Source organism: Euprymna scolopes, chromosome 8 (assembly GCF_053919585.1).
Source record: "Euprymna scolopes isolate OS-2025 chromosome 8, ASM5391958v1, whole genome shotgun sequence".
Taxonomy (NCBI): domain Eukaryota; kingdom Metazoa; phylum Mollusca; class Cephalopoda; order Sepiida; family Sepiolidae; genus Euprymna; species Euprymna scolopes.
Window position 1 is genome coordinate 101,932,047 of NC_136489.1, and position 21,039 is coordinate 101,953,085.

The window sequence follows — 21,039 nt, forward strand, 5'->3', positions numbered from 1 at the left end:
TCCGCTTGGTGTGGATTGCGAATCCATGTGATTTAATCTTTTACCATTCCTTCCAATCTAGGGCAAGTTGGTTGATGGATGCCCAACTGCTGAGGGATGTCCAATCAAAAGCATTTTATCTCCACCTTCTCCTTGGCTTTCCTCAGCCTTTGTTGCCTTTTAACATACCCTCAAAGCATAACTTTGACATGCCAGTGGTTTATTATTTGACATGGCTAAAAAGTTTAAGGGTTTTACTTTTGATTTTATCAAATAGAGGGGGTAGGGAACTAGTTTGACAGAGGGAGGATATTTTTTTTTTTTTTCAATCACGTGATGTCTCGTAATGAAATGCATTACATGGTTTTGAAACACCTCAATGCGATTGGCTAGTTGTTTATTTCATGTGATACAATAAAGGCCATATAAAACTACTGGGAGGACATAAATAAAGTTTTACTTTAACAGTTATCGGCACCCTTTTTGATTTTAGAATGGTGCTGTGTTTTTGGAAAACCACCCAACTCAACCCAATTTTGTGTTTAAATGTCATGTTGTAATCACTGGAGAAAATCAGTTCATACCCTAAATAAATCAATTGGGAGACCTGTTTAATGGGTTTACTGTGAATAGTTATGTTTAGGTTAAAGTGTGATTTAGCTGTAGCCATTGTTTTCTCTAGGTTTATTTTTAATCCTTTGCATTCTTTACTAATACATTGCCAAAAATTTGAAGTTTGTGTGCATGAACGATGTCATCAACATAGGAGAGATTTGTCCACCTATAAAAAAACCACTGGTAGGTCCATCCTGTTTTAAGCATAACAGCAGCTAGTGCAACACGGAACAGAATTGCTGAAAGCCTATCTCTTTGCTTGATGCCCTTTTTGAATGTTTATGCAGTGGCTATAAAAGCATGTGATCCATCGTAAAGTGATTTTAAAAGATAAATGTAGTTTTTGTTGAGAGAGGTTTTGTCTAAAATTGACCAAAGTTTGTCTAATTTGATACTATCGAAAGCTTTTGTAAAATCGATAAAAATGATGTACAATGGTTTATTAAAATATGAACTACTTTTAAATTTAATTAAAATATAAACTACTTTTTCTTATTTTCAAAATTATTAGATAGAAAATAAATTTAATTTAACCTACAGAATGAGAATTTAAAATTTGAAATTATTCCCAAAATTATAACTACTTTTTGCTAAATATTTAATGAAAACATTTTAGAGAATGTCCAAAATATTTATTCCCCCTTTTTTTTTTTCATCTCCAAAATTCTGTAAATTCAGTTTTTGCTTTTTGGGGTTTTTTATAACATTATTCCTCTTTTCTAATAATTAAGTAATATGTTTTTGCTTAAATTTGTTTTATTTCAAAAATACTCTAGGTTATATTTAAAGCAGTTTCAATCTCCTTTAAAACTTTTTATCTTCAAAAATGCACTTAAAATATTTTGCACTTTATAAATCACATTTTTTTAATCATTTTAAATCTTGCTTGCACAAATCAGCACGCATTCCTAACTGGTTGGGGGTCACTCTTCTCGTCTCTGATTCACTCTACTTGATTCAACTCTAAACCTGTTTTGGATATGCATTATTTTATTTTTCTTATGTATTTTTATCTTAAAGTAAAGTTTATTCTGTACAGTTGTTTGCTATTTCACCTGAGCAGTTTAATAAGTTTTGGGAATCTTTTAAAGTTTGAAATTTTTCATTCACACATAATGTACGTGGGTCACCTAACTTTCTATATGTATTGGCCTGTCATACTATTTTCCACTCAATTATTGGTGGGCATCTACTTTCTTTGAGCTCTCAATAATGGGTCACTAGTGCTGTTTATGGGGATGAAAAGTGGAAGCCTCTGTGCAACATAATTGCCATAAATATATATTTTCATACTTACTAAATTAACTCTACTTACATATTGAACACTCTTGAAGTAAATACTGAAAATTGGCACATAATATATTGTATCTCTTTATAACATTTTCTGTGGATTCATGAAATTATATATTTCAAGATTTCTTATATTATTTTATAATTTATACCCAAAGCAAGCCATTGTATTTACAGTTGTTTAAAAAAATCTGGTAGTTTTCCATAAAAACAACTCTTGAATTAATATATCTCATGCCAGTTGATGGTGGCCAGGGGTAGCATTCCTTGCTAATCTAGTCAAAGATAGCTTTGTGGCATGGTTCAAATCCTTTGACCAGCGGCAATCGTAACTTTCTGCACTGATGTTTGCAAAGGCATGAAACACTAGTGTCAGTAGGTATAAAAAATAAGAATTTATAATTTATTATATATAAGCTTAGTTTAATGAACTTGTCATTTGTAATTGAAATTCATTCCCTTTGTGAATCAACCTGAACTACATAAATTTAATTTATATTGTTATATATATATATATATATATATATGTATATATATATATATATATATATATATATATATATATATATATATATATATATATATTCATTTAGACTAATCTCGAGGAAGACCTTTTTAGATTGAAATGTATAAAATGGAAAGGGAACAAAAAAAATGGCAGTGTCAAACCGTCCTCTTGTTGATACAATGCACAAAAGTCTCTTTTCCTTTCTTTCCTCAACTTGCAATAAATCCTCGTGTATTCGATATTATTTTCCACCGTTTGTTCTCATTCTAAATTGTCCAACAAAAAACTCTACTCAACCCTCATGCTTTAGAATTCGTCGTTTTTAACAGTTACCAATTGTGTACATATACAAATTAATGGCATACGTTCACCAATGAGCAACCTACAAAATTACGCTTGTCATTTCTTTACGTTTTTTTGCTTGCATTTTACAGGCTAAGCAAACATTGATTTCTATTACATTCCTTCCTGATATCACTATCACATAAATAGCAGGGAGATGGTAATTAACAATGGTAATTTTGTTTACCTAAATTGAATAAAAATATATATATAATGCATTCTTAATCTTAATGACATGACTATAATATAGTAAGCCGTTTTGTTTGTTGATTATAAACTCTGCAGTTGATAGACAAATGTAATTTCATGTGAACTTCTGACCTCAAAATATTTGAAAAAGGTGTTTGATTAGAAATGTCCGATTCATCCATTAAGCTATTAAAATTGCTATTACACACACACACACACATATATATATATAATCGATAATGAACATTCCAAAGCCAAATATGTATTCAATTTTTAATTCATAATATTTTATTGTCTTACACATGTTATTTTGAACGGTGGAAAAATACAAAATAACTCATCAAGCAAGGTTTATATGTTCTTTAGGAAAAACAAACAGTTCGAGTTTTTTTGAGTTTTTTTTCCTTAGACTAAAGAGGAAAAAGTTGTTGAAAAGAAACAGAAATCCTTAAAAATCATAAGATTAAAAAACTTATTAAAAATATATTGGAACCCTTCGGGAGAAAAAGATATTACTTATATATAAGTAATAAAGTCTACCGTTTATAAGCACTGTTTATATGGAATGCAAAATTCAAAATTTAATGGTTTAAAGATCAAAACAAGTGCAGAATTTCTTTTTTTTTTATAAACAAAAATATCTAAAAAAAATTAAATTCGATATTTCAACTCATAACAGTATCTTCATCAGGAAAGTGCAGGTTTTACTTTTTTTTTTTACATACCATGGTGTTTGGTGGTAATGCTTGGCACATTTTCCTTCAGATGTTGGCAAAGTGTAATGTTTAAATGTCCGATTATAGTAGAAAACGCTGGTCAAGCATGTATATGTTAAGTCATAACAAGTCTACCGTTTATAAGCACTGTTGATATGGAATGCAAAATTCAAAATTTAACGGTTTAAAGACCAAAAAGACATTTGAACATTATACTTCACCAACATCTGAAAGAAAACATGTCAAACGACTATGGTTCATAAAAAAAGCTATTTCCTGATGAAGATTCTGTTATAAATCGAAATATTGAATTTAATAAATGGCACTTGTACAGTTTAATCAAGATATTAAAAAAAAAAAAAAAGGTTATATTGTACGTATTCGTTTTGAACAGAAAAAAAATTTCACTTAATTTGATTGAATAGTTTTTATTTTTACAGCGGAAAAACACGTTTTTATGACACCGCATTGAAGGTAGACATCTTTTGAATTTTTTGAGCACGCCACAGGGAGATAACTCAATTTAAATCGCCAACACTCCCTCCCCATCTTTAATACTAGCTTTTCTTCCTAAAAACCTTTTGCTCAGTGTCATAAATTTTTTTTTCGCTGTAAAAAAAAAAATACTTGATGAAATTAAATGAATTTTTTTTTTATTCGGAGAATTTCATTCCATAACGTATACGCACAATTTAAACATTTTTCAATATTTTCATTTTTAATATCGTGATTAAACTGTACAAGTACGTAATAAATATATATGTTTCTTTATATAAAATAATTTTGCATTTGTTTTGGTCTTTAAACCGTTAAAGTGGGAGATGATCTTTCCTGTTCCTTACAGCCCTTTGCTCACAAAATAAATCTTACTTGTCCCACTCTACTTGATCGTCGTTTTCAGGGAAGGTGCTTGGCTGAGCTCCCTTTAAGACATTTGCAACAAGAACTCGTATTAGTACAACAATGGAAAAAGACTTTCCAAAGAATTTTCCTTTCTTCTTTTATGAGCTTAGCATCAGGAGGAATCTCCATGGGCAAGGCTTCTTTGCAAGGGGTTCCTATCTGTTAAATACATTACCATAGGATGGCTTCCCAGTATACTACAACATCTTCAAATCTAATGTCAACAAGTACTTGTCGTGAAGTAATGTTCAAACATAGTTCATTGTGTTGATTAGTTTTTTTTTGTTTGTTTATTTTAGTTTATTACTCCAATACTGTTCAAAAAATTTTTTTTTAAATGTTTTGCACATAAAAAAAAATAAATAAATCCATTTCTGCTAATAAAGTAATGTTGCCATTTTCTTTTCCAGTTTGTTGAAATAAAAATAAATGTATTTAAAAGAGTTGACAAAAAAAACCTGTTCCAGATCTCATGTAGTGACGCCCGAGAACGGTTCCAGTATTTCATTCTCTTGTTTGTCGTATTCATACGGAATATGGCAGAATTTTCTTGGAATCCAGGTGAGTGAAACAATTTTGATCATTACCTGTATTGTTCTTTACTCAGTCGAATTTGTAACTGTTTGTTTGCGTATAGCCTAGTGTCCACATCACTTAACCAATTGTCACCAAACTCGGTCTAAATATTGCTTATGGTCTCACTTAGCACCGAGTTAATCTATAATATAAATCTCACCTGTTTAAATGTATGTATGTATGTTTATCTAAAACTTTCGACAGAGGTGACGGATTTTCACGAGATCAGTATTATTTTGAAGCTCAACACCTCAGACAACAAATATCGAAAAATTGGCCAAAAATATTAATTCCTTCATCCTCAACTGGGTAGTTTTCTAGAAGGAGGAGTGGATTTTTGCAAGCCATTTTTCGCAAGTCATCGTATCGGTTGGATTGACTTTGCCTAATTTTAACGTTCTGAACTTCCGGTCGCATCATAGAGTAGCGGTAAAACGTCAGATCTTCTTTCACTTTCTTTTCCACCTTCACGTCACGGTTCAAGCCTGCCTGCCTACTACTACCTTTTTTTTTTTTTTTTTTGCTCAACACATACCTCCAAACACCCGAGCAACGCCGGGCACCCAGGCTAGTTTTGAGATATAAGATCATGGAAAAGTAAGTCATACTTTTTGGTGAGCTTAGGTTTTGTTAATTGTAGAGACTCACTACTTGGTCCACATTGTAGCTAATGAAGTTTCACATTTTATATTAACATTGACATGTTCAGTCAAATTTGACATTTTGATGGGAGTTCGACTTGGGTTATCAGGTGAAAGTATGCAGTCTCAAGTTTTATGTTCGTATTGATGTACTTGGGAGAAGTTTAAATCTTGTTTGAAAGTCTCCGATAAGATGTCATTATGTTCAATGTATAAACATTATCAATGACTTCTCATTTCATGGTCATTGGTTTTATTGAGATTTTGTTGGTTGTCCAGAATTTCCTATATATTAAAAAACAAAAATACAGAAAAACCTTTATGATCTACATACTTGTGATAGAATGAAAAAAATCATATTCCAAAAATTACGTAAATTAATCAAGTAGTTTATTTTTTTATAAAGAAAATCATTTTTAAATGATTTTAAGATATTAATAGGAAATCGTAGGCATCACAAGGCTGATCTCGCAAGTTTGAATTATTGTTGAGTTTTCTCCGTCATATAAACGTTGGGTTCATATCTAATGTTTATAGCTTTCGTTAAAGGTCTTTTACTTTGTTCAAGTTATGGCATATTTTGAGTTTACAACATAATTCAGTGACATAACGTTGGTTCTACATGTATTGAACACGGATATTCATTTAAGCAACTGTGTATATTTTCATATCAAATAATGTTCATTATTTATATGCGTAGTGCAACATACCTTAGTTCACTGTCTCTCTTCTGTCTCCTTGTGGCCATGTGTCTTTTCTGTCTCCTTGTGGCCATGTGTCTTTTCTGTCTCCTTGTGGCCATGTGTCTTTTCTGTCTCCTTGTGGCCATGTGTCTTTTCTGTCTCCTTGTGGCCATGTGTCTTTTCTGTCTCCTTGTGGCCATGTGTCTTTTCTGTCTCCTTGTGGCCATGTGTCTTTTCTGTCTCCTTGTGGCCATGTGTCTCATGTTGACTTGTGACTGCACTACTGTTCTTTCTACCTGATCTCTCTCTCTGCAAAGATTAAAATTAAGATATGATAATACTAAACTTTATGCCTAGAATTCTTATTCCAATTTTGATTAAAATCCATTATGTCTAAAATGTAACATTTAAATTTAAAGGGTTTTGAAAAATTAAAATTCAAAGAATCTTGTTAAATTCATGCCAAATGAATATGGATTAAATTTAATGCAAATTCAAAATATTTGCATTTTCAAGTCTGAAGTTATGCCCATATTATATCACCTAAAACCACTTAAAAATACTTCAAAGAAACCGAAATTCAAGAAATATTTATTAATTGACTGATATATAATACCATATGCATATTGTTAAAATTTCACCAAAATATAGGTTATTAGAATTTTCACAAAAAGCTTCTACCTCTTCCTTGCTGTCTTTGCATAAACTAAATTAAACTAAATATAGCCCATGTTTAATAGCAGCAAAGTGGAATCGATAGATTTTTTTTTTCTGTGTGGATTTGAGAGTTGGAGACTATGGACAACTGGAAAACATGAGAATATTGAAAGAGAGTGACTTACATTGTGATGATTTGCACCAAATTAAACAATTTGGAAATCTTAGCTCCTTACTCCTTTAATATTGTAAAATGTATGCTGGAGAACTGCGACAAAGAGTGAGAGCAGTAGCTAGCAGGAATAATTGTAGCAGGTTTTCTGAATATGTCTGCACAACAAAATTCATAGAGGAGTTGCAAAAAAAAACAAAAAAAAACAACTTTTTTTTTAAACAATCAAGGTGCAGCAATACAATCCTTGACGAGAGATGAGTGTCAAATTGGCAGTTATGAAGAAAGTGCTGAACAAGTATTTTCAGTACTCTTTATACAAGAGTTACAAACTCCAACTACTTACCACCAAAGACAAAATGAACCGCCTTTCAAAAGTCAAGAAACTCTTTAATAAGGTCAATCAAGTACACACCAAGTGGCTAGCCTACAATCCGAACTATGATGGATTTTGGGCATGTTTCCAACATGTTGACTTATATTTTCAAAAAGGGACCTTTGACTAAATTCTGATGGCTATATTAGAGTTGCTGTCCTTTGATAAGTGCTGGTCGGAGAGGGTGACTAAAGGAAAGTTATTTATATGTGTGGCATGAGGATTTGAAGTCCTATATCACACCTCCAAAAAACCCAGAAATATAGGTCTGAGAATTTCCATAATTTCATCAATTCCAGCCTCTCTAACTCACCTAATCACAACTTTATGGACTCTTATATGTAAGACACAGTTGAAAAAGATGCCATCCGTCCTATCTGCAACACCAAGGATGAGCTGATTGCCAGAATCAAACTGGTTTTCTAGTGTCTTTTGAAAGACACCAAAAAGACTGGGTTCCAAGTTCAAGAGGCCATGCTAGAGGCTCAGGGCAGCTACTTCAAGCGATCTGTATTTGGCAAGATTCTTTGAGAAATTTATTTTTGATTTTGAGAGTACGTAAATTATTGGCCAAGATACAATGTTATTTTTCTCTTTCTAAAAACTATCAAATTTATCCTGAGCACATGTATTTTAACTATTATTATTGGCCAAGATATAATATTTTTCTCTTTTTAAAAAGTGTCAAATTTATCTTGAACGCGTATTTATTAACTAGACTTTTTGGCCCATTAAAAACGAGGAAAGATTATAGCCTAATGACTTAGAATAAGTGCTTTATGCCAAACTGATGGTTGAATATGGTTAAATTTGTGCTCGTTCCTGCATTAAATATTAATCCCTAATTGCATCAAATGAATATAATATTTAGTTCTCTACACTTTATAACAAAGGTCCATACAAATTTTCAGCCAGATCAACCCAGTAGTTTCCAAGAGAAAGTGGAATGGATAGACGGGCATAGAGAAATAAAATGTAGATTATTCTGTGTATATTATTGCTATTGTTGATCATTGCAAAACCACATTTATCCCATAATAGATCATTCTATAAATTGTAAAATATTTTTTTTACAAAACTTAAAGAATACTTGATCTGTTATTTATTATCTGGACTCTATTCAAAAGAAATACTTTGTTCTTCTCTTAAAAAGTTTAGCCATAGCTAATTTCAACTTCTGTTGAATAAACAAGTAAGTGATTTCCTCCACTTCCTCCATAATCTGAATAATAAAAATAACAAAAACGAGAATACTCGTCCAATTGATTGAGAGAATAAACGTCATATTTTTTTCCCTTTCAGATCACATAGCAGTTATTCTTCCTGATGCGGTAATGATTCTCATTGCAGAGGTCATCGTTGATTGGTTGAAACATGCTTTCATTACAAAATTCAATGAAATTTCACAGGAAGTAAGTTTATTTTCACATCTTTAATTTTTTTTTTTCTTTTTTTTTTTTAATAGATTCTACATTGTACAATCGCCAAGAAATGCTGTCTGCATAAAAACACTCGTCCCCTATCTCATCACTGGATTGATGTCAAGAAAGACATACAGCCTATAAAAATCTTGACTCGATTAAGGAAATAACTTTCAAAGAAAATTGTCAATGATAGAATTCCCCCTATAAAAAAATAAAATAAAAATTATCATATATATACACGTGACTGAACAAAACGATCATATTCCAAAAATCACATAAATTGATCAAGTTTTATTTCTATAAAGAAAATCATTTTTTTAAACAATTTTAAATGATTAAATCACGTCGACGATTTTGCAATTTTTAATTATTGTAGAGTTATATGCCCTTATTTCTTCAAGATGGCAACATAAAACAACCCCGTTATGCTTACTCATAAAATCTGATTTTTTTAGTTAAAAATAAAACTACTTGATCAATTTACATGATGTGTTGAATATGACCTTTTTTTTTTTTTTTCAGCTCGGGTACATAAACGATACATATTTTTTTTATTTTTGTTTTTTTTAATTTAGGGGGAAAAAACAACCATCAAATTATCTACATTTCGAGTTGTGAAATTTAGATGTTGGAAAGTTTGGTGAGATTGTTGAGTTGCTTAAATTACTTGGCCGAAGATAGGTTAGTTTGGAAACCAATTTCTAAAAGCGATTCAACGCATTCTAGGTGTTAAACCGAATATGGTGGTAATGATGATAGAGCAACAATTTAATTTTTAATTTCTTTCATAAACACAATTTTGAATCATTCTTTATTTCTTTTTTCATCAAGAACTTGTGAGTTTCATATCAAGCAATTTTAAAATGAAATGTGATTTAATTTCAAAAGCAAATGTTATTTAAAAAAATAACTGACGTTGACAAATACTTGAAATTTGAAGATTTCAAAATGAATGCAAATCTGCATTCCTTTCTCGTCAGATGGTAAAAATATTGGATGATAAAAGGTATCAGAATCGCTCAAAAAGTTAATTTTTTTTTTTTTTTTGTATTATTCGGACTACTATTCCCATCTTGAATGTTATTCTCACTTCATTTCAGCCAATGTAACCTCTGACTTTCTTCAGGTATATGATATCGAACTCTGAAATTTGTACGGACTTTTACATTGAACATGACCAGATAAAAGAGTAAAGTAATTCTTAATTAAATTTTTAGTATCACCCAGACTGAGGATTGAAACTTGAACCTTCGAAAGACTGTCATTTAGAACTGGTTATACTTTTTATCTGTTGAACCATAGGCTCTTGTGGACAATTCTAGTATGAATTTTATAATGTATATATTGAAATCATAGACTCACGATCTTTAGCTTTGCTGGACAAAACCAAAATGGCAGTTTTAGAACCTTCCTATGTGGGATCAGATATCTTTTAGAGGGTCTTTTCTCTGATTGTTATCTTTAAAGTGAGTGTTTCATGTTTTTGACTTACCGTTCTTGTTTTTCTTAAGTACCTTTCTTCATTTATTTTGTTTTTTAGCACTGTGTTGATTTTTACTGATATTTTATTGTCTCTAGTGAACTGCATGATGGACTAAAGACGGTGTTTTCCATCATGGTTAGCAGAACGTGCGGAAGACAGTAAAGAAGAAAGTATAGGTATTCACTGAAATGTGAAAAATAAAGAAATGAAGAAAAGTTATGATTTTAGACTGATTCTTTCCTTAGGTCATTGGAATGTAACTTACCAGTTTGTGTGTGTATGGTGGATACTCCCGTTGATTTTAACATGAGATCCGCCATAACAACTTAGGGGTGTGTAGAACTATCCAAACTTTTTGGTACAACTGCTTATCTCAGTCAGTGCAATGGCTGCTACAGAACAGATAAGACAGTAGACTTCAGGTTTTTACATCAGTTTTTTTTCTTCTAGTTGCATGTCTTAACAAAGGGTGCATCTCTCCCAATGGATTACATGCACCCCCAGATACCAACCTTGAAATTTCTACATCCTGTACAGTAATTAGCATTGCTAAAGTCATCCATCTGGTACTAGTCAGGCTCATCGTTACTTAACTTTGGTGATAACTGATGTGTGTGTGCATATATATATATATTTAGGAGAATAACCTCCAAGATGAATAGTTCTAACAACATAGATTACCAATCCTCATCTTAAAAATTCTAAAACAAGTTTTTGAAATGTTTTCATTTTTTTTTTCCTCTCAACAGGTTTATGCTGACTTTTCTCTTAGTTTGGCCAAAGACATGATTTCTAGTCGTCAAACACAAGTAAGTAAATAATGTTTCTTATTCATTCCTGGCCCTGTCGGTGGGCATTAAAATACACCGACTGCCCCCCCTGCAGAGGGTAAAAGTCCTTCAATGAGGCTACCTGTTGGCCGTGGGTGGCGACCCGTGACACCTTGAAACAGAATCCTGGTGATTGAAGGTCTTGGAGGACAAGTTTATAAGCCTCCTCTTCCCAACACATCACTTTGGCCCTTATCTCGGTTAGACGGGCGGTCAGAGGGGTCTGATCCGATCAATCGGCTGGTCAGATCAAGCCCTACGTCTACTATCAATGGTTTGGACTAAACTGAGAAATTTAAAATTAATAAAAGAAATCCTCTCAAACAAAACCATAGAAACCAACAAAACTTCACCCCAAAGTAGACGTTTGAAAGCGTTGGCCAAGGGTCAATCAGCAGAAAGTGTAGAACCAAATCCTGACATGACTGCAATCACAACTTTTTTCACGCTAGATTTGAGTAGTGAAAATTGGGTAACGACAGATGCTCGGTATTTCTTACTTGAATCAGTATACTGCCTGTGTAACTTTGACTCTGTCAAGGCAAATGGGTTTCCCCCTTGACAAGTCCCAATATCGGGCTCTGAGGTGGGTGGGGAACACAGGCAATGAAACTTTTATCCATAATTATGTCAAAACAAAAACAAAAAACCCAAACGTGCTTTCTCAGACTCAGAAAGTGAGGAAAATGTAGACTTTCCTAAATACTATGTAATAGAATCACTAGATGAAACATCAATGACAAAATTATCCCCTTTTCTCATCGAAAAAGTGCTAAGCAGGAAAATAAACCCAAAAATGATTAAAAAAACAAAAGATGGTAACCTATTAATTGAAATTGAGACAGTAAACCAAAGCTTAAATTTAGAAAACATGAAAACTTTCCATAATATTAACATTAAAGTCACCCCACACAATAAACTAAATCAATTCAAAGGAGTTATCTGAAGCCGGGAACTATCACTTGCTTCACCAGAAGAAATCCAGAATGAACTAAGCAAACAAGGAGTCATTGACTAGAAAAGAATCTACATGAAGAAAAACTCAGAGAAAATACCAACCCATATTTTATCACATTTAACACTCCAAAAATTCAATCTAAAATTAGAATTGTCTACACCATAGAACCAGTTGAAATATACATCCCAGATCCTCTGAGATGTATATTTCAACTGTCAAAAATTCGGTCACCATAGAGATGCCTGCAGAGTTCATTCCACGTGCGCTAAATGTGGCTCTGAAGAAGTAAGTCACAATGAACAAGAATGTCGTGAGTTCAAATGTACAAACTGCCAAGGCAAGCACTCTGCCTATTCCAAAAACTGAACGATGGAAAATTGAAAAATAAATCCTAGCCACAAAGCATAAAAGTAATATTTCTTACCTAGAAGCAAAAACAATAGTGGAAGGAGTTATAAAAAACTAAACTTATGCAAAAATTACAGAAAAAACAAATCCCACCAACCAGCCTGATAAATACGACCAACTAATTGAAAAACTGGTACAGCTAGAACCGAATGAACTGCTTAACTTTAAAAAAAACTTAAAAATACAACACTCTCAAAAACTGGAAAAATTTAAAGCAAAAAACCAAAAAAGAACTCAAAGTATTTGTCTCCTCCTGAACCCAAACTTCCCCCCTTAAAAGCCAATGTCTCCAAGAACAAACTTTCTAAAAACCAAACAATAAACCAATAAAACAAAAATTAGAAAATTTGATGGAACCTGATGAAATGGAAACTTCCTATCTAACACCATCAAAACAAAAGAAAAACCAAAACAAAAGTTATAAGGTCCCGTTCAAACTCCAGATCTAGAACCCCAATCCCTAAAAATCAAACTGAAGATGAAATGGAAACAGAATACCGAAACCAACAAACAGAAACATTAAATCAAGAACCCCCCCCCATCGATCATGATCAAAACAAAAGAAAAACCAAAACAAAACGGACATAAAGTGCCATACTGATTCCAGTTCCAGATCCCCAAACAAAAGAACCAAAATAAAAGACCAAACAGAAGACAAGCCAAAAACAATGGAACATCATAGGGAAAAAAGCAAGCCTATACTTCCAAATAAATAAAAATGGCAGAACAAAATAAAAAAAACTAGGAACATAGCAGCTCTACAATGGAACTGTAGAGGATTGAAGCCAAACTATGAAGAACTACAGCAATTTATCAAAGAATACAATCCGAATATCATATGTTTACAAGGAACTCTACTGAAGGAAAATTCCAAACTATCCTTTAAAGACTATGAAATATACAATAAAATCAACCTTTCACACATAGACCGTAGACCAATTGGCGGTACAACCATTATGGTAAAAAAAGCAATACCCCATGAGAAACTCGACCTAAATACAGAACTTTAAGCCATAGCAGTAAGAGCTACCTTACACCAAACTCTCACAATCTGCTCGATCTACATTCCACCAAAATATAAACTAGGGAAAACTCAAATAGACAGATTAATTGAACAGCTCCCTGCACCATTCCTAATCCTGGGGGACTTTAATGCACACAGTCATCTTTGGGGAGACAGACAACCAAACCACAACAAAAAATAATAGAAGTCATACTAGAAACTACAGAAATATGTATACTGAACAACGGCAAACACACCTACCTACATCCACCTACAGGAACAACCTCGGCCATAGATCTAACACTTAGCTCTCCGACAATTTACATGGACTTTAATTGGGGTATCCATGAAGAACAGTGTGGTAGTGACCACTATCCAATTATCATCAAAACAAACAATCCCACAATAGAAAATGGAGCATCAAAATGGCAACTAAAGAGAGCTGACTGGTCCACATTCAGGAATCTCTGCCAAGCACAAATAAATAATGAAATACTTCAGGAACCTGGCCCAGTAGCAACGTTCACTCAAAGGTTAATAAAAATATCAGAGGAAACAATCCCCAAAACTTCAAAGAAAAATAGTAAGCATAAACCATGGTTCACAAAAGAGTGTAAAGAAACAATCAAGAAATGGAAAAAAGCCCTAAAATAATTCAGGATAAATCCATCCACAACAAATTTAGAGATTTACTGGCAAGCCTTTGCAAAAGCATGACAAATAACCAAAAAAAGCCAAACGGCAAACATGGCAAGATTATGTATCTAAATTAAATAATAAAACACCTAGCAAGAAAGTATGAGACATGGTGAGGAAAATTAATGGGAAACAAATCCAATACCCCACTATACACCTTAAAAAAACTGATGGTGGAAAATGCACTGAAAAAAAGGACATGGCAAACTTACTTGCTGAACAACTAAACAAAAAGTCTTCAACCAAACACCACAACTTTAACATTCCAAAACTACAAAATAGAAGCAGAAAAAGGAAAACTGAATTTCACCTCAAACAACACAGAAAAATATAATCTACCATTCACACTATCCGAACTTAAAAGCGCTCTGGATAGAAGCAAAGATACTGCTACCGGATCAGATGAAATCCATTACCAATTTTTGAAACAACTACCAGAAACTTCATTAAATACTCTTCTAAACATATTCAATAATATCTGGCTCTTGGGTTACTTACCTAACGCTTGGCGAGAGTTCACAATCATACCAATCCTAAAACCTGACAAAGACCTCTCGAATCCAACAAATTACCGCCCTATCTCTCTAACTAGCTGTATCTGCAAAACTATGGAGAGACTGGTAAACGATCTTCTCGTATGGATATTAGAAAAAAAAGAAGATATTAGACAAACATCAATGTGGTTACAGGAAAAAAGGGGAGCACAATGGATCAGTTGGTTAGGATGGAATCCTACATAAGAGATGGACTAATTAGAAACCACCATGTGGTGTCAGTATTTTTTTTATTTAGAAAAAGCATACGACACCACATGGAAATACGGCATCATGAGGGACCCGCACAACCTGGGAATCAGAGGAAGGATGCCAACATTTATACAAAATTTCCTTAAAAACCGTACTTTTAGGGTGTGCCTTGGAGGAGAAAAATCTGAAGTGCATGAACAAGCGATGGGAGTGCCCCAGGGCAGTATGATATCCGCTACACTCTTCCTGCTAAAAATCAATAGTATTGGTAAAGTAGTGACCACAAACATTGGTAAATCCCTCTTTGTAGACGACTTTTCAATCACCTATTCATCCCCTAATATGTCAACAATAGAAAAAAAATTACAGGAATGCCTTAACAAAATAGAGAAATGGGCTGATGAAAATGGGTTTATCTTCTCAAAAACCAAAACAGTTTGCATGCACTTTTGCAAAAAAAAAAGGATATCATCATAACTCACAACTAAAAATTAATAACAATGCAATACCAATGGTACAGCAAACCAAATATCTGGGGATGATCCTGGACAATAAATTTAACTTCAAGCCACATATAGAAACACCCAAAAAAAAAAAAAAAATGCCAAAAAGCATTAAACATACTAAAGATAATATCACACACAAACTGGGGAGCAGACAAGGAAACCATGCTCCTACTATATAGAGCACTCATTAGACCTAAATTGGACTATGGTTGCATTATATATAACTCAGCAAGGAAATCATATCTAGAGAAACTTGAGCCCATACAAAACCAAGCACTCAGACTCTGTTTAGGAGCCTACTGAACATCGCCTATTCAAAGCCTGCACACAGAAGCTAATGAACTCCTCCTCCACCTGAGATGGGAAAAACTCTTGCTCCAATATACGCTGACATTTAAAAGTCTACCAGAAAATCCTGCTCATGAAAAAATATATACATCCATGTATGAACATTTCTATACCAGCAAATCTACAGCTGTTAAACCTCTGAGATATCGCCTTAAAAAGGCTATTACAGAAGGATACGAAGAACCAAAAAACATACAAAGTTACACAATTAATAATACTCCACCATGGACAATCACAGAACCATATATTGACACGACTATTAAAACAGCTAAAAAACAGATTAACTACCAAACCTATCAAAACAAATTCCTAGAGCTAAGGGATAAATACTCCACATACAAAACCATCTATACAGATGGCTCAAAAATAACTGAAAGAGTAGGAGCAGCAGCAAAAATGCATAATACACACAAGCAAGTCCGATTACCAGACAGTGCCTCTATATACACCGCAGAGTTACAGGCTATTAAGATGGTCTAGAACTAGTCCGAGAGTCTAGCGAGAATAAATTCCTTATCTTCAGTGACTCCATGTCCAGCTTAATGGCATTGAAAGAAAGTAACATAAACCATCCATACATCCTGGAAATTATGGAAATGTACCAACACCAAGTAAAGGTAGCAATTAAAATTGTTTTAAAATAAATTAAAGGATTTAATCGCTACAAATGCATGAAGGAAGTACACATAGTTTGTATAATCTTTTACTCGAGATTCTAGAAAGGAATGAGGGGAAAGATGGTTCAAACTATGACAGACTTGAAAAGGCTTTATTCTAGCAAGGTTTACACAGCTGTCAAATCTCTGCATGAATAACAGAAAAATGAACAAAGAGGAAGTAATTCACCTTTATAGGAAAGCATAAAAAGAGATTGAAAAGGTCTTTTCATCACAAAGTCAGACCTTATTCATGGTAGACAAGAGAAGTCAACATTTTATGAAAAAAATGTGTAAAACCCAATTTTTTTATTATTTACTCTTTTTCCCCCCATTTCTTCTCCCTTTATCACATCAGTATGACTTTAAGTTTGAATTCTTTTTAAAAATGTCATTAAAAAAAAACTCGCAAAACTGTTCGTACAGTGCATTTTCTGTGTCATAAAACATGAAATCAGTTGACTTCTTTTCTAAGTTCTGATCTGTTATTGTCAAACTAATTCCAAATTTCTCTGTCACATTAGATTCAACCAATCAGATATTCATTCTCGCACATGAGGACAGGTTAAACTATAGTCAAATCTTGTCAATTATACCCAAGTAACCTTATTTGATAATCATTCTACTTTTAAATTTAAAAAAAAACAAAACATTATTACTTAGTAATATGTAATATTAAACAATCTTCCTTTGAGGTCATTAGATCTAAACATGTGTGTAGTGTGAATCTTAAAGACTTGCTTAGATTTGATGATTTAGAGGAACATTAAATATAGACAGTATAGGGAGGTGTATGCAGAACAGGAGACTTTGTTAGTTTGGTCACATTGAAAGAATGGAGAGGAGTGCTTGGTTTAGTAGAACAGTTAAGATAATAGGGTCATTCATCAGAAAAAGGCCAAGTAAAGCATGGAAGAAAGTGATACTTGATATCTGCTTCACTATTCACTATTCCGATCAGAATGAGCTAACTTTTTCCGAAGAAGTCATTTTTTTTTTTTTTTTCTTAAAATGTAGAACAGTTATAATAGCAATAGAAAATAACGGAAAACATGAAGTGATAAGGTTGGATTTGAGAGCAAAAATAATAAATAAATATCTGACTAGATTGGTTAGTTTGGAAGTTAATTTCTAAAAGATGCCCAACACAAGCAAGCATGTAAAACAGATGTAAAACAGAATATGATGATAATGTAATAAAAAAAAAAAAAAAACTTCTGCACATTTCAATCTATAATTTTTTTTTATTTTATTTTTTTTTTTTTTTAGGCTTTCACGGACCATTCAGATTTGCTATCTCGCAGAATGGGTTTCACACCACTTCCTCTGGCCTGCATTCTCTACCAAGTTTGTGTTCGTTCGTTCAAAGTACATGGTTATTTGGGGTTTGCTGTCATGGTTATGGTCTACCTTTGGTATGTATAATGTATGCATACATGGGAAGAAGCTTGCATTTTTATCTTCATCAATTCATTGTCACAAGCAGATAAAAAAATAATTCTTACTCTTATAGTGGATTAAAGTGTAAGAATGAACAAACGCAGTAACACGACAAAAACTAAAAGGTTTTATTAATATGAGTTAATAGTCTTGTTTAGAATTTTCCTTGTATTAACAAAAAAAAAAAAATCTGTATGATGTACATACCCATGATGGAATGAAATATCATATACCAAAAATCACATAAATTGATCAAGTAGTTTCATTTCTAAATAAGAAAATCAGATTTTACGAATAATCCAGCAGCGACTGGCTTGCCCGCCATTTTGAAAAAATCTCAAAAGAACAAGGGCTATAACTCAATAATTCATACTTAATAGATTTATGGTGTAATGCCTACAAATGCCCATTGATCACTTAAAATCATTTTCTTTATAAAAATAAAACTACTTGATCAATTTACGTGATTTTTTTTAATGATATTTTCGTTTAACCATTGATAAATACATCATATAGATTTTTCTTTATTTTTGTTTGTTTGGATATGGGATGATATTGGACAAGAACCATTTAATTTCTCTTCAATATTTCTGGAAGGAAAAAAGAATTTGCTAGCCTGTCTCTGCTCTATCGTTGTTTTCATGGCAAGTGCTCAACTGAACTTTAATCTATAGTTCCTCCTTGCCAAACTTTCACAAAAAACATACTCAACTTACAACCACTACATACGATTTCCCCTACTCTCTAACTGTGCCTAAATCTAAACGCAGATTTCATGAACAAAGCTTCTTTCTCAGAACTGCCTGTCTGTGGAACACTGTTCCACTGGCCTGCTTCTATGTTGAATACAACATGGTACCCTTCAAATCCAATGTAAACAAGTTCTTGTTGAGCCGTCCCCACAAATAATCAAATTCTACCCAATTTACACCATTAACAATTACTAAACTACTACCTTGCCTTCATTAACTCTTATTCTCAAGTGGCCTTTGGGCCTTCATAAGTAGTGACTCTCAAATAAAATTTTAAAAAATAGTAATATCGGTAGAAGTTAGTGAGGATACATTTTTTCTCACTTTATTTTCTGTCTTGAGTTTGTGTTTATGCTGGTCATACAGTTCTCTAGTCAATGAGGAGCTGATTAGTGTGGTTATGTTTGAAAAAAAATTTTTCTTTTCTTATGGAAATCGCTCCAGACAAGGCATGAAGCCACTTGATGTAAGAAGGTAACAAGAACGAAAGATGATTATCGCAAAGACAGCAGATGCCTATTGGTAAGAGGAAAACAGTCAGCAGGAAGAGAGTTCCATAATCCTTCAGTTCTTGGAAAGAAGCTACTAGAAGTTGATATGAGATATAAGTTTGAAGAATGTCAGCTAATAACAACTGTCAGTGTCTGTGTCTTTGAGTTTTTACTTTAATAGTGACAGGAAGTCTCCAGGGCAATTCTTGCTATATTTTTTATGATGTTTGATAAACTGTATTTCTACACTTTTTCTGGTTTATCCAATTGTAATACTTTTTGATAAGAAAAAGTTGTTTATGCATTTGCAGGTCTTTTACCATTTTTGTCTGATGCTGCGGTTTCTCTTCATTGTCACTGCATTCCATTTGTGGCCATTCATCTGTTTAGTTAGATTAATAAATCCTAAATAGGAAATACAGAAAGACATTTGCTGAGAGTTTCTTAAAGTTTTTATTTTGGGAGAGAATTGACTCTCATTGGAGATAGAACGACTAAGGTTCTTTGAGCTAATTATTTAGTTAACTTTTTAACTAAAATGGTGACATGTGGGCAGAGATATTGGGGTAACATTTTGCACTTAGTGATTATCAAAGTTTTCTTTTTATATTATTAGCCAACTGTTTCACACATTATTGGTGATGTCTCCTTTGCACAGCTTCCACAGACAGACTCATTTGAAATCCTTTGTTTTATCTCAACTCAAAATACACAACGCCATTCGTCATCTCAATTTGTATCTCTATTTTGTCTAACTTATCTAACTTATGCTTAACTTTGGCCTTATATGTCGGCCATTCTTGATTCAACCCTGGGAATGATTCTGTTTGGCAAACTTGAGTCATTATGACATGTACTAAGTGTGGCCCTTTGTCAAAATCCATGCTAGCTAACTTAATCGCTATTGACATAGGGTCATTAATATGTAATACAATGCATAAAATGATTCAGATTTTTACCAAGGAAATCAGGTGATTATCTGTACTATTCTTTGTTAATTTTTAGCGTCATCTCGGTTGTGTTGCTGGTACACAAGTTTCGTACCAAACTATGAGCCATTAATCAGAAAGTGAGATGCTAAATAAAACAGATTATACCATATTTATTTAACACTAGCAGTTCTTCATAGAAATTCCATGATGTCCGTTACATCAATCTGTTTTCTGAAATAAATCTATTTCGGGCTCAATGCTCTTAAGAAAAATAATTACCCTTTCTTCCATAAAAATAATTGTCACTAACTCTACTTTAAATAAAATGAATATGTCTCTTGCCATAAAAAGTCACTGTCAGTTAAATATTCTTCATATTAATCAAAATGAATGTCACTTTTTGAAATGTATTTAATATTGTACAATTTTAGTGGACAGGACAACATAATTTGATTTTGGAATAATTTGTTCTAAAATGAGTTAAGTTAGAATATTTTTACATTAGTGACATCAGATCCATCACCAATCATCATTTTCCTGATCAGATGATCTTATGATCTTATTTGTTTCTTTTTAAATTTGTATGAAAGGTGATAACTAAGGCTAGGACAACAGCATATTCTTTTCATTGTTTTCACTCTCAAGTGTGTATCCGTGTTAGATATATACTCGAGAGTCAAAACAATAAGAATATTCTGTTGTCATAGCCGTAGGGATAA

At 32.7% G+C, this 21,039-nt stretch overlaps 1 protein-coding gene across 2 annotated transcripts in view; it reads left to right on the top strand.

The window, feature by feature from the left end:
- LOC145283674 (transmembrane anterior posterior transformation protein 1 homolog) overlaps positions 1 to 21,039 on the top strand; it is a 132,009-nt gene that overhangs the window by 107,617 nt on the left and 3,353 nt on the right. For both annotated transcript variants that reach the window (XM_080132686.1, XM_080132687.1), the window contains 4 exons: positions 4,953 to 5,103; positions 8,950 to 9,059; positions 11,304 to 11,363; positions 17,975 to 18,120. In XM_080132686.1, coding sequence (XP_079988812.1) covers positions 4,953 to 5,103; positions 8,950 to 9,059; positions 11,304 to 11,363; positions 17,975 to 18,120 — 467 coding nt within the window. The remainder of the gene's footprint in view (positions 1 to 4,952; positions 5,104 to 8,949; positions 9,060 to 11,303; positions 11,364 to 17,974; positions 18,121 to 21,039) is intronic.